Source organism: Petromyzon marinus, chromosome 2 (assembly GCF_048934315.1).
Source record: "Petromyzon marinus isolate PM22_M1 ecotype Great Lakes invasive population chromosome 2, UKy_Petmar_22M1.pri1.0, whole genome shotgun sequence".
Classification (NCBI taxonomy): Eukaryota; Metazoa; Chordata; class Hyperoartia; order Petromyzontiformes; family Petromyzontidae; genus Petromyzon; species Petromyzon marinus.
Window position 1 is genome coordinate 16,462,728 of NC_133668.1, and position 15,730 is coordinate 16,478,457.

Consider the following 15,730-nt stretch of genomic DNA (forward strand, 5'->3'; position numbering starts at 1 on the left):
GACATCTGTACAGCTATCTAAATAAATTCTGGTTTTGAGCAGCACCACATGAATGGGGGTGATGTGTATTGTGTGCAAAAGCTGCAACTGAAAACACTTAAAAAAATAATACTGCAAAGAGACAACTTGGACCAGAATTTGCACACAATGCACATCACCCCCATCTATGCAGTGCTGCTCAATGCCAGAATGTATTTTGACAGCTTTACAGCTTTTGATAAAACTGGAGACAGTGTAAATAAATGATGTGCCCAGTTGTACGTGCGTTCTCTACGAGCCCTGCTTGAGAAGGGTGCTTAGTGGTGGTGTGTTACATTGTGCTTTCACCGTTCGTGTCATTGTTGTCAAAAAATATTTTCACGTTTGCAGGTTAGCATGGTTGGCTACATACGGAGCAAAAGAAGTGCAACATAACACGTACAGTAAAACCTTGGATTGCGAGTAACTTGGTCTGCGAGTGTTTTGCAAGACGAGCAAATATTTTAAATAAATATGAATTTGATAAACGAGCGAGGTCCTGCAATACGAGTAGTACGTATGCGCTTTGTCTGCCGAGCGTCACGTGATCACAACTGATATACGAGTGCTTTGGATTACAAACACGTTTCTGGAACAAATTATGCTGGCAATCCAAGGTTTACTGTACATACATGAACCTTGTTTTCACAGTACATTTAGTGGAAGATTCGTTCAAAGCAAATTCAATATTAAAGCCTTGTAAATTCAATCAAATTAAACTTTTATTTAATTTTACCATGTACGGCCCACTGAGATATGTAGCTCTTTTTCAGAAGCGGCCTGGCCACGAATGATAGCTTTAGCAAAGTGGCTTGTCATCGTGTAGAAATGTATTGCAGTCAAATACTCTAAACGTATGTTAATTCTAAATGTGGAGAAAAACAACTGGAGGACCCAGAGAAAAATCCACACGACCACAGGGAGAGAGACATGCAAACTCCAAATATACAGGCGTCAGGGTCGGGATAATACCCACCACCTCCTGTTTACCAGGCGAGGTAGTTAACATCACGCCACCGTGGCACCCCTATCTGGATCCAAGCTCCTAGGGTTCATTCTTGTCTTTGCCTGGCGCAACCTTGAACAGGAGCCCCGAGGTCTTTGTCTGCATCAACCTTAGAACGGGAGGCTTGACAACTCATCCTTACAATGTTTTCTGAGTTCTACACTGAGCAGGATGTCCAGTTTTCCCATAGGGTGCAATGAGTACCATTGCGGCCATTCGCCCATCATTTATATGAATATCCTCAGCGAATGTACCTTTTTGCTCAAGTTTAGGTATTCTTTCTTCATTACAAATGTGACAGCAATCCATTGGGTGTTCTTTATTACCTGATTGTCGATCTTGGAAATTACATTTATGAGTCCTTTTGAAGATTGACTTAAAACACTTGTATAAATTGAAATATTAATTCAGTTTTTTTGCAAATAAGCGTACATTTATGTAAATATATTATGAAATAAAAGTACCATCTTTATTATTAAATATTTATTATGACAAAAAATCTATTCCATGTCACATTTGTCATGGAAATGGTGAATTTAAAGTCCATGAAATTTAGAAACACATTTCATTGTGCATTTAGTTTCAGGTGGGGTATCACCCCACCTCATTTTCTTTGGTGATCTTGCCATACATTTGCAGCCTTTCACACCCAGTGAACGACAGCTTTCCACCTCTGCATCACGATGGTAACTCAAATTGCACTGTACAGTGGTGATTTTTAAGCGTTATTAAAGTATACAAATTAAATTGTAAACATTTAGTTAAGTACTCTTCGGTGACTTTCAGTAAAGTCACGTAGGTATAAAATAAAAGAAATCACGACGTTTCGGGCGCAACACAAGAGTCCATCATCAGGTGTGAAAGCATGGTCTGTTATAAAACAGTCTGCCTCAGCAGCAACAGTACATGCTTTCCCACCTGATGATGGACGCTTGTGTTGCGCCCGAAACGTCGTGATTTATTTTATTTTATACCTACGTGACTTTACCGAAAGAACCAAAGAGAATGGATTCCTGCAGTCACGAAAGCTTCAAATCAAGATATAGTTAAGTGTTTATTAAACATCCACGGTATTAATGGTTAAGTGATAATGTAATCAAAATAAAGTACATTGTAAATTAGTTAAAATACTTTCTCAATACAGGAAATGTTTTAACCAGAAAGGCTCTCTCCCCATTATATGCTGTTCTGATGTAAACATAATTAATTGCTGCGTTTATTGTTGTTAAATTGAGTTTCACCTGCAAATATGGCCATCTCGACATTTCGTCCCCATTAGGACTCCCGTCATTAATTTTCGCTGCTGCCATACGCCTGAGGACCTCCCTTTATACTATGTAGACCCTTTTACCACTTGCAAACTGCAAGCAAAAACAAACCTGTTTGGTTCCCTGGTCTCCAGACTCACCGAGAAAATGTTTTCAGGAGAGTCCTGCAAAGTTTTTTGCAGGAGTGGCCAATGTTGCTATGTCTAAACCCATTTGTCTTATTTTTTAGCATTGAGATGTTTAGCCAATACCCATTACATTGTATGTTCTTTTAGTTATGGGAGGAAACCAGATAACCTGGAGGAAGCACGGCAGGCGGGTAAGCATACACACTCCACACGGAGGGGCACCCAAGTAAAACATGCCCTTCCTAGGGGCCATCCATTTAGTAGGTATGCAAAAAAATATGTCAAAACTTGACCACATCCTCCCTGTACACACGCAAACTTTTTACCCCCACCTGCGTGCGCTTGACGCACCCCCCACCCCCCGAAATCCTACAGAACGGCCGATATTTAATCCACGCGGAAACAATCAAGGATGAATAGTATGAACGTGTTTAAGCAAACAGACAGTCCACCGCAGGCGGCATTATCGAGGCTTAACTCCCCCCCCCCCCGTTTCCTATGCGTACGTACATTGTCCAGAGACCCCCCCCCCACCCATACTCAAGCGTCCGCATTTGGGTTAACCCCTCCACCACGCGTACGCACTAAAGATAAAACCCCTTACTGTGGGGCACAAAGTGAGACCCACTGCGCCACCGTGCCGCCCACGTCTGTATGAGGGACTCCCCATACCGTGCTGGTCATGGGGGTTGTTTTACCATACTTTACCATACTTTACCATGCTTTGTCCATGTAGATTGGTGAATGCAAGGACAATCGCAATGGGGCCTTAACAATAGAGTGCAATGAAATTTGCACTGCCCTCCGCTCCTCACCACGTAGCCCGCAGTCTACAACAATCAGTGCACGATGGTTGCCCACCTAATTGTCGAGACCCAAGCCTGCTTAGCTTCTAGAGAACTGATATTGGATGCATTATGGGTGATTTGTCGAATGTATGAAGCTTACCAGTGAAGAGGTAGAGCAACAGAAAGCCACTGAGGAGTTTCATGGTGCTGGCCCGTGTCCTTCCTCAAATGGGTATGGGGCTCGTGAGTGCTAATTTATACGCAACAAAAATGGGTGTGACCGAGCATGCCTATCCTACCTGCAATATTTCGCAAAGTCATCTTCCCCTAGTGTTTTATTTACTAGACAAGTTTTACAAATGTCAGTTTTCAATCATCGTAAACCCTCCCTGCATACCATACAAGTCAAATAATGTTATTCAACCAACAGCATTCTATTCTTTCTCTCGGCAGTATGTTTCAGAGCGAAATGACAATGTCGATGTTTGCTAGCCATGAGAGGGCTTCAAGGGAGAATGTGTGTTGTTTTGCTATTCCGCCGTTGAATGAGCATAGACTACAGTGGTTTACTATATGGTCCATTGTTTGGGTTGCATGGCCACAGTCGCACTGTGATTCTGTGACTCGTCCTTAACTCCATTTTTTAAGGAGATGTTCGCATCAGCCTATTTATGCTCCAATACCATTGATAGTACACCAGCGTCTTCAAGGAATATCAAAGCCAGAAGATGTGATGTTTGAGTCTCAAATTAGGTGTTTGTTCTGGACCTCTGCATTGCTCTACTCTGTTCGCCAGCGTTCTTCCAGAAATTCTAGAAAGGTAACAGAACGATCCCAGAAGGGTGATTGGTTGATGGGTAGGTGGTTGTCGGCATGAAAACGTGTAAGCTTCTTTGCAGTTTGCATGTCTCTGCAAATATTTGGTGGCAGGATGTTCGCCAGAACAGGGAGCCAGGCGATTGGTATCGGTTTCAGTGATGCGGTTATGATGCGCATTACGTTATTTAATTATGCACTTGCCATTTTTGTGTAAGATCTCTCGGACCAGCCTGGAGCACAATACTTTGCCGCTGAGTAGATTCATGAGAGAGTGGCAGTTGGCAGCACATCAGCTGCGGCGCCCCGGATCATTCCTGTAAGTTTCTGAAGCAAGATCATCTTGATTTGATATTTTCACGGATTTGTTTTATGCGAGGCTTGAAGGTCAGGCTTCTGTGCGTGATAACCCCTAGATATCTTGGTGTGGGGTCATCGCACACTGGACTATCGTAGAAAGACAAATCGATGGTGGCATCTGCTGTGTGATTGTTCAAGTGGAAAGTGCTTGTGGTTTTAGAAGGCGTTGGTTTGTCTCCAACGATGGAAATACACTTCAAATGAAGCTAGATCAGCTGTTAGAGCGCTGTATTTACCAGCGATGTTTCCCCTGAAGTACAGTTACTGAGCATTGCCAATGCAGTATCACAAAAAAACTGTTTAATGGTGCTATATTCTATCGGCATATTTACAAACTTCTCACATATCAAAATAATTGTTCAATGTGAATTTCAGAAATGTTTAGAACCTTTATCTGAAAAACGTTGCTATCTGAGACAATAACCACATGGGATGCTGCAGTAATGTAATGTATAGCACACTGGGGTTGCAATACAAAGGTTGCCATTGCATTTAGATCTCCAACTGCGGCAGTTTAAATAATGGACAGGTTTATAAAATCCTCTGGTCCACCCAGCATATAAATCAGCAGGTTGTGTGGTGGGGTAAACTGTGGCTACTTCCACCTCTTGCATGTCTGGCGAGTAGAGAAGCGTAGGAAAAAACACGCTCTAGAGCGCTCTCTCGAGCTCCCTCCAGTGGAGGCCCTTCCACCAGAAGCAGTGTAAGTGACAATTGCAAGCATACAACGTTACCACCTTTGCCCTAATGTGGCATTTCGAGTGTGCAACACGAAGAATCACATAGAGACCCGAGAGAGAGCAGTGCTTTGCAAAAGGTGTGCCGAGGCAAAGTCCCAGGTGGCCTGTGGTATTTTCAAATTGATCAACACAGACAATTAAATAAAAAAAAATATTGCAGAGAGAAGAGCATCCCCCGAAGGCTCCAAAAAGAATACACTCCCTGCTGGCCAAAAGAGGACCTGCTTCGACAGTACAACCGGTTGGGCAGCCCACAGGTTGGAAAGGCTCTGCTAGAGTCTTTGTAGACTCAGCCAGAAGTTAGTGGTGGATGGAGTGTGTTGAAAGCCAGGACTTTACACACTCCAGGAGCTGTGCCTGGGCCCTACTACGACATCTGGGTGCTACTAACCCAGCAATACCGGTTCGCGAGAGTCCTGGCCAACTCTATAGCCTCCAAACTAGTGGGGAACACAAAACGACCGCTTAACAAAAACACCAAGAGAGAGAGAGAGAGAGATCCGTAGTCAATTACACCAGATATTGGCCTCAATTTCTCCACAAGACCCCACCACCATCAGAACAGAGAAAGTGAGGGAGAATTTTACTGAAATTAAGAAAGGCAAGGCTGCTGACAGAGATGGTAATTCCTCTATCACTTAGGCCCTAGGGGACTCCAATGGCTGACAACCCTGTATACCAAAACCATGAAAACCGGATGCATTCCAAAAGCATGGTGGGAGGTGATGGCCATTGCAATACCCAAACCGGGCAAGCAAACTGACAACCTGGGACACCAACATCACTCATGTGCATGAGCTATAAACTCCCAGAATGCATAATCATCCGGAGAATCAGCCACATCGTCGAGGCAGTGATCCCCGAAGAACCTGGATTCTGGAATGGATGCAGCTGCTGTGACCAAGTTTTGGCCCTTAAAACGCACAGGATTCCATAAGAAATCCAATACCGGTGCAGCCTTTGTGGGCTTTCTACATTGGCCTACGACACAGTCTGGATTAAGGGCTTGATGTTAAAGCTCGCAAGGACCATTCTTTGCCTCAAAACAATACACCTGCTGTGGACGATGCTGACCAATAGGCAACTGCATGTCTATATGAATGACAAAGCCAACTCACCCCGATTCTTCAACAATGGATTGCCATGAGGTTCAGTACTCGCACAAACGCTCGTTAATGTCTACACGAGCGACATACCACCAACCAGGTTGTGAAAATATGTATATGCTGATGACCTTGCCTTGGCAACGCAAACAGCCACTTTCAATGACATCGACACTACTCTAAACCAAAAACCTACACAACGATGGGGGAATATTTTCGGGAATGGAGGCTCAAGCCAAATTCCCATAAGACAAGAGTCACTGTGTTTAATTTTGATATTAGGGGCACCAAGTACATTTTGAAATTACCTGCGGCAACACTGTGTGACACGCCTCACTCCAACCTATCTCGGAGTGAAGCTGGACCATACACTAACCTTCCATGGCCACCTGAAAAAGGTAGCCGCCAAGACCAAAACAAGGGTCAACCTGGTCCAGAAACTGACAAGCATAGGCGGGGGAGCATCAGCACCAGTGCTACGGATATCAACGATGGCATTTGTGTACTCTGTAGCCGAATGCTGTGCACCAGAAGTAATCACATTTGACTTGTTGATGTCCAACTGAACACTGCAATGCGGTGTATCACTGAAACCCTCAAGTCGACCCCAATATTCTGGCTGCTCGTGTTGTCACATCTCTCCCCCACCCATCCACCACAATGCTGCAACCCTCCAAGAAGTTCTGCAAATCGAGGAAAACAGTCGCCTACCCATTCATCAGGACCTCAATAACGTCCCTTGTCATCGCTTGAAGTCACGCAAGCCTTTTTGGACCCAAACGCTTCACCTTTATGAATGCGATTTCAACCGTCATTAAGCTTGGAGAGCTGAAAGGAGTACAAATAACTCACGAACACATTGGGAAATACCTAAAACAAAAGATCCCTGGGTTTGATTTTTCATAAAGCTCATGGTCCACACTAAACCGCATCTGCACAATCCATGGCAGATGTGAATACCTGATGCACAAATGGAAAATTAAAAACTCTCCAGTGTGCAACTATGGTCACCCAAAACAGCCATATACAGTGAGGGAAAAAAGTATTTGATCCCCTGCTGATTTTGTACGTTTGCCCACTGACAAAGAAATGATCAGTCTATAATTTTAATGGTACGTTTATTTGAACAGTTAGAGACAGAATAACAACAAGAAAATCCAGAAAAACGCATGTCAAAAATATTATAAATTGCTTTGCATTTTAATGAGGGAAATATATATAACGACGCAATGCCCAATCCACAAATATGAAGGAGACATTACAGCGATACACTCTGCTTCTCCTGACGTGGTTATCTGGCTTGACCACCTGAATGTGAATGTGTAGTTGTTACTCTGCATCTACATCAGCCATACGAAAGAGGAATATTGACGTAAAACAATGAAATGGACTTGTTGAAATTAAATAAAAGACAGATGTATATACAGTTAAATGAAAGAACACACAAACGGTGAAAGTAAATAATGAACAAAGACAGATGCAATGCCTTGCTCTATGTACTTCCCTTTGCATGGTTGCCTTTAAGCAACCGTCTTCTATGCAAAACCCTGTCAATGTTTTGCTCTTGTACCTCCCTTTACATTCCTGCCTTTAAGCAACCTAAGTTCTGTATGCGAAACTGTGCCAATGTCTACTCAGTTTAAGGTCACTCAGCATCACTTATTTTACATGGTGGGGAAAACGACCGCTGTTTGTAATTGTCTCACCTTGGGACGTCACCTTAACAACAAACGCCTTCTATTCACAAATATTTCAAACATCATTTGGTTAAAGGTCACTATATATATTCAACATATATATTCCTAAAAACATTTTATATTCACCATGGCACATTTAACGCAGTTTGTGCATTATGCCACGGACTTATCACATGGTCCAGGTCCTCCTGTGCGCTAGTTGTAATTTGTAGACCTGGAGGGTGGGAGTATGGAGATGGCATCAGAAAGCGAGATGACTGAAGTTTATAGATTCCCTCTCTACCTCTGCATTAGTGGGCTTATGGGGTCTCCAGGGCTCTCATCCCAACTTCACCCATGCACCACTGCCCTGCGGGAGCTGCATACTGGAGAGCACCTCCAGCACGGAGCTCTTCCCTGAGGTCTGGCTGCTGATGACGGGCCACAGTCAGTAGCCCCACGTCCTGCTCCACCTCAAGGCAGCGCAGGGGCATCGATCAGGTTGATGTATTAACACACCTAATGGTCAAAGCAGTTAATCAGGGACCTGCTCTGGGGGCATGAGACCGACTTTTCTGCGAGTGACCGAGATGGGACGAGAAGAAAGTGATCAGTACCTGCAATAAAGGTGCGGAATTTCTGCCATCAGAGATGACCACCATACAAGGTTCATTTTTGATAGAGTGCACTTCAAGCGAGGGCTTCTGAGAGAGCTTTACATGTGCGATAAAACGTAATTGATATGAAAAATATATTCTTGGTTCTTTCAGTAAAGTCACGTAGATATAAAATTAAAATAATAAATTGAAAATAATAAAAGCAAAAAACCCGCGACGTTTCTATCGTAACACAAGTGGTCTTCATCAGGTGGAGAGAAAAGAGGGGGCAAGCCTCCAAATGCAACTTCTTATAAGGAGCTTCGAAAGTTACTGAGCATTGCCAATGCAATATCACACAAAAACTGTATAATGGTGCTATATTCTATCGGCATATTTACAAACTGCTCACATATCAAAATAATTGTTCAATGTGAATTTCAGAAATGTTTTGAACCTTTATCTGAAAAACGTTGCTATCTGAGACAATAACCACATGGGATGATGCAGTAGTGTAATGTATAGCACACTGGGGTTGCAATACAAAGGTTCCATACTCTTTGGTTCTATTCGGTAAAGTCACGTAGGTAAAAAATAAAACAACAAAAATCACGACGTTTCGGCCACAACACAAGTAGCCTTCTTCAGGTGAAGGAACAGAACTGTCGGGGCGACAGAGCTTCAATGAACGCTGCTAAGATTCGTAGCATCTTTTAAGCTGGGTGAGAGAAGTGAGGCACCTTGACAAAGGAGTTTACAAATCAAACAGGAGAATTTAGCATTGAAATAGCTGAGGGATTAGCTTGTGACTGGTCACAGAAATAGCTATGTTAAAGTCAAAGTTTACACATCCACAGAGGCACCTAGTACATGTACGCCAAAGGGGCTGTACTACCCAACTATCATACAGTAAACCGATGTGAAAAAACTAAGTCTAAATTACATCAATATAATAAATGTACTCAATATATTCTTCAATAAGCTGAGCTATTAACAGCAACTGGGTATACACTACACTATATAATGAATACCATATAATAAACCAATAAAAACTAAAATATAAACTACCTCAATGTTGGAGTGAACACAGCCAAGCTCAGACCGGGACCTTTAAGCTGTGTGAGAGGAATTAAGGTGCCTTGACAAAGGAATTAGCATAAACATCAGCATTTAATTGGCGGACTTAGCATGATGAACGGTGTAGAGGGGGTGAACATGTGCAGGTCGGCGAGGGGGGGAGGGGGAGTTTACATATTGATGGTGTGAAAAGGGAATTTTAAGAGCTGTGAAAGTTTGGGGTACCACTACTTGAAAAAATATACTGTACCATTGAAAATTAGTTTAATGTTTGGTTCGATTTAGAATATCTTTCCAATGGTTGCTTAATTTGAAACCATCTTCTCGGTTGAAATTGTGTCTGTGTTTGTAAATCTGAATTGCCTCGTGAAAAAATCTGTGATAAAAACCCGTGGGTTTGCAAAGAACCTTGGTATCGGAGAAAATTATATCGTGATCACCCACAGCGTTGTAACAGTGATCAGCTAGGGCAGAATAATTCGTTCTGCCGTGTTTCAAATCTGATTTGTGCTCGCGAATTCGGTCAGAGACATGTCGCTTAGTCTCCCCGATATAGCAATCACCGCAGGTACAACTCAATTTGTAAACCCCGGGGTACTGTAAGTCAGGAATAACATCCTTCACGGATGGGATCAGATCACGAATTTTGTGTACTGTATTGAACCGGACCTGGATCTTGTGTTTGTTTAGAATTTTGGAAATCTTTTTAGTAACGCCTGCTATATATGGTAGTGTGATGGTTTTGACCGGAGTATCAAGTGGTTGTTTCTGTATGGAGGGAGAAACAGCTTGGCGGATGGTACGGTCAGAGTATCCATTCCTTTTGAGGGCCAGGTGTACATGTTTTAATTCACTGGGCAGGTGGTGTTGGTCCAAAATGCAATGAGCCTTATGGTATAAAGTTTTGATGAGATAATTATTTTGAGCTGGGTGGTGGTGGGAATCAGGTTTCAAGTAGGAATCTGTGTGGGTGGGTTTCCTGTAGACAGAATTCCCCAATGAGCCATCAGGTCTCCTCTCAAACAGAACATCTAAGAATGGTAGCTTGCCATTCTTTACAAATTGAGTTGTACCTGCGGTGATTGCTATATCGGGGAGACGAAGCGACATGTCTCTGACCGAATTCGCGAGCACAAATCAGATTTGAAATACGGCGGAACGAATTCTTCTGCTGTAGCTGATCACTGTTACAACGCTGTGGGTGATCACGATATAATTTTCTCCGATACCAAGGTTCTTTGCAAACCCACGGGTTTTTATCAGAGATTTGTTCACGAGGCAATTCAGATTTACAAACACAGACACAATTTCAACCGAGAAGATGGTTTCAAATTAAGCAACCATTGGAAAGATATTCTAAATCGAACCAAACATTAAACTAATTTTCAATGGTACAGTATATTTTTTCAAGTACCCCAAACTTTCGCAGCTCTTAAAATTCCCTTTTCACACCAACAATATGTAAACTCCCCCTCCCCCCCTTGCCGACCTGCACATGTTCCCCCCCCCCCCCCTCCACCGTTCATCATGCTAAGTCCGCCAATTAAATGCTGATTTTTATGCTAATTCCTTTGTCAAGGCACCTTAATTCCTCTCACACAGCTTAAAGGTCGCGGTCTGAGCTTGGCTGTGTTCACTCCAACATTGAGGTAGTTTATATTTTAGTTTTTATTGGTTTACTATATGGTATTTATTATATAGTGTGGTGTATACCCAGTTGCTGTTAATAGCTCAGCTTATTGAAGAATCTATTGAGTACATTTATTATATTGATGTAATTTAGACTTAGTTTTTTCACATATGTTTACTGTATGATAGTTGGGTAGTACAGCTCCTTTGGCGTCCATGTACTAGGTGCCTCTGTGGATGTGTAAACTTTGACTTTAACATAGCTATTTCTGTGACCAGTCACAAGCTAATCCCTCAGCTATTTCAATGCTAAATTCTCCTGTTTGATATGCAAACTCCTTTGTCAAGGTGCCTCACTTCTCTCACCCAGCTTAAAAGACGCTACGAATCTTAGCAGCGTTCATTGAAGCTCTGTCGTCCCAACAGTTCTGTTCCTTCACCTGAAGAAGGCTACTTGTGTTGTGGCCGAAACGTCGTGATTTTTGTTGTTTTATTTTTTACCTACGTGACTTTACCGAATATGGATCCTTGCAGTCACGAAAGCTTCAAATCTAGAATACAAAGGTTGCCATTGCATTTAGATCTCCAACGGCGGCAGTTTAAATAATGAACTGGTTTATAAAATCCCCTGGTCCACCCTGCACTATAAATCAGCAGGTTGTGTGGTGGGGTAAACTGTGGCTACTCCCACCTCTTGCATGTCTGGCTAGCAGAGAAGCGTAGGAAAAAATATTCTCTAGAGCGCTCTCTCGAGCTCCCTCCAGTGGAGGCCCTTCCACCAGAAGCAGTGTAAGTGATCATTCTGGCCTGGATGCAGCTGCTGTGACCAAGTTTTGGCCCTTAAAATACACATCAAAGCAGGATTCCATAAGAAATCCAGTACCGGAAAGCCTTTGTGGACTTTCTTCATTGGCCTACGCAACAGTCTGGATTAACGGCTTGATGTTAAACCTCGAAAGGACCATTCCTTGCCTCAAAACAATACACCTGTTGTGGATGATGCTGAGCAATAGGCAACTGCATACTCTTTGGTTCTTTCGGTAAAGTCACGTAGGTATAAAATCAAATAAATCACGTCGTTTCGGGCGCAACACAAGCGTCCGACATCAGGTCGGAAAGTATGGTCTGCTGCTGAGGTAGACTGCATGTCAATATGGATGACAAAGCCAACTCACCCCGATTCTTCAACAATGGATTGCCATTAAGTTCAGTACTCGCACAAACGCTCTTTAATGTCTACACGAGCGACATACGACCAACCAGGTTGTGCAAATGTGTATATGCTGATAACCTTGCCCTGGCAACGCAAACAGCCACTTTCAACGACATCGACACTACTCTAAACCAAAAACCTACACAACGATGGGGGAATATTTTCGGGAATGGAGGCTCAAGCCAAATTACCATAAGACAAGAGTCACTGTATTTCATTTTGATGTTAGGGGCACCAAGTGCATTTTGAAATTACCTGCAGAAACACTGTGTGACACGCCTCACTCCAACCTATCTCGGAGTGAAGCTGGACCATACACTAACCTTCCATGACCCCCTGAAAAAGGTAGCCGCCAAGACCAAAACAAGGGTCAACCTGGTCCAAAAACTGACAAGCATAGGCCGGGGAGCATCAGCACCAGTGCTACGGATATCAACGATGGCATTTGTGTACTCTGTAGCCGAATGCTGTGCACCAGAATCACATTTGACTTGTTGAGGTCCAACTGAACACTGCAATGCGGTGTATCACTGAAACCCTCAAGTCGACCCCAATACTCTGGCTGCTTGTGTTGTCACATCTCTCCCCCACCCATCCACCACAATGCTGCAACCCTCCAGGAAGTTCTGCAAATCGAGGAAAACAGTCGCCTACCCATTCATCAGGACCTCAATAACGTCCCTTGTCATCGCTTGAAGTCACGCAAGCCTTTTTGTACCCAAACGCTTCACCTTTATGAATGCGATTTCAACCGTGATTAAGCTTAGAGAGCTGAATGGAGTACAAAGAACTCACGTACACATTGGGAAATACCTAACACAAAAGATCCCTGGGTTTGATTTTTCATAAAGCTCATGGTCCACACTAAACCGCATCTGCACAAACCATGGCAGATGTGAATACCTGATGCACAAATGGAAAATTAAAAACTCTCCAGTGTGCGACTATGGTCACCCAAAACAGCCATATACAGTGAGGGAAAAAAGTATTTGATCCCCTGCTGATTTTGTACGTTTGCCCACTGACAAAGAAATGATCAGTCTATAATTTTAATGGTACGTTTATTTGAACAGTTAGAGACAGAATAACAACAAGAAAATCCAGAAAAACGCATGTCAAAAATATTATAAATTGCTTTGCATTTTAATGAGGGAAATATATATAACGACGCAATGCCCAATCCACAAATATGAAGGAGACATTACAGCGATACACTCTGCTTCTCCTGACGTGGTTATCTGGCTTGACCACCTGAATGTGAATTTGTAGTTGTTACTCTGCATCTACATCAGCCATACGAAAGAGGAATATTGATGTAAAACAATGAAATGGACTTGTTGAAATTAAATAAAAGACAGATGTATATACAGTTAAATGAAAGAACACACAAACGGTGAAAGTAAATAATGAACAAAGACAGATGCAATGCCTTGCTCTATGTACTTCCCTTTGCATGGTTGCCTTTAAGCAACCGTCTTCTATGCAAAACCCTGTCAATGTTTTGCTCTTGTACCTCCCTTTACATTCCTGCCTTTAAGCAACCTAAGTTCTGTATGCGAAACTGTGCCAATGTCTACTCAGTTTAAGGTCACTCAGCATCACTTATTTTACATGGTGGGGAAAACGACCGCTGTTTGTAATTGTCTCACCTTGGGACATCACCTTAACAACAAACGCCTTCTATTCACAAATATTTCAAACATCATTTGGTTGAAGGTCACAATATAGATTCAACATATATATTCTACCAAAAACATTTCATATTCACCATGGCACATTTAACGCAGTTTGTGAATTATGCCACGGACTTATCACATGGTCTAGGTCCTCCTGTGCGCTAGTTGTAATTTGTAGACCTGGAGGGTGGGAGTATGGGGATGGCATCAGACAACGAGATGACTGCAGTTTATAGATTCCCTCTCTACCTCTGCATTAGTGGGCTTACAGGGTCTCCAGGGCTCTCATCCCAACTTCACCCACGCACCACTGCCCCGCGGGAGCTGCATACTGGAGAGCACCTCCAGCATGGAGCTCTTCCCTGAGGTCTGGCTGCTGATGACGGGCCACAGTCAGTAGCCCCACGTCCTGCTCCACCTCAAGGCAGCGCAGGGGCATTGATCAGGTTGATGTATTAACACACCTAATGGTCAAAGCAGTTAATCAGGGACCTGCTCTGGGGGCATGAGACCGACTTTTCTGCGAGTGACTGAGATGGGACGAGAAGAAAGTGATCAGTACCTGCCATAAAGGTGCGGAATTTCTGCCATCAGAGATGTGAACCATACAAGATTCGTTTTTGATAGAGTGCCCTTCAAGCAAGCACTTCAGAGAGAGCTTTACATGTGCAATAAAACGTAATTGATATGAAAAAATATATTCTTGGTTCTTTCGGTAAAGTCACGTCGATAGAAAATAAAAATAATAAATTGAAAATAATTAAAGCAAAAAACCCACGAAATTTCGATCGCAACACAAGCGGTCTTCATCAGGCTAAGAGAAAAGCGGGGACAAGCCTCCAGATACAACTGCTTATAAGGGCTTCGAAAGTGAGTGGGCGGGGTACGAGATGGGCGGGGCAGCCAGTCAGCCAGTGCCAGTGTAGGAGTAGGCAATGGGGGAGATGGGAGGAGGATAGATGCACGGCGTAAGTCAGCCAGTGCTAATGTAGGAGTATACAATGGGGGGAGGAAGGGGGTTAGAGATGGGAGGGGGGGGGGGGGGCATTGCACCTCCTTACACACATCCACACTGCTAACGGTAGAGGTTGACGAGAAAACACAAATCAAGTCATGACCCAAAGTGGTTGATGACATCTTTCCAATGATTGCTGAGTTTAAAACCGTCGCCTCGGTTGAAATTATGTGTGTGTCTGTATATATGTGTAGAGGAGTAGTATGGGGACGTGACGTCATACGTGCGGGCATAATTGCAATGACATCATGTAACCTAGGGGTACTTAGGGGGAGCTCGTGACGAAAGCGGGGTCGTTGGGGGAGCCCGGAATGGAGAGCGGTTGAAGAGACAGCCAGGGGTAGAGCTCAAGCGGTCTGGAGAAGCCGGATGTAGTTACGGAAGGTGCTGCTCTCTAGGGACAGACAGAGCCGAGGGTCTATGTGAAGGACCGAGTGTAGGGCACCTACCTCTGGTGGAAGTTGTTTCTCAACCGTTGATAATAAACCGGCACAAGCCCTTACTTGAAGACCTACCTCAGCATCGTCATTTACCACACAACAACTGGTGCCAGGAGTGGTTCCTACCTTCGCCGCCATGTCAAAGTCGGGGGCGAGACGGAAGAACCTGCCTGTTGTGGAA

The 15,730-nt window shown here is 43.5% G+C and overlaps 1 protein-coding gene across 1 annotated transcript in view; it reads right to left on the bottom strand.

Annotated features, from left to right (window-relative positions):
* LOC116946027 (uncharacterized) overlaps positions 1 to 3,451 on the bottom strand; it is a 48,217-nt gene extending 44,766 nt beyond the window's left edge. The window contains exon 1 of the mRNA XM_032960847.2: positions 3,369 to 3,451. Coding sequence (XP_032816738.2) covers positions 3,369 to 3,411 — 43 coding nt within the window. The 5' untranslated portion in view covers positions 3,412 to 3,451. The remainder of the gene's footprint in view (positions 1 to 3,368) is intronic.
* Positions 3,452 to 15,730: the final 12,279 nt, after the last annotated feature.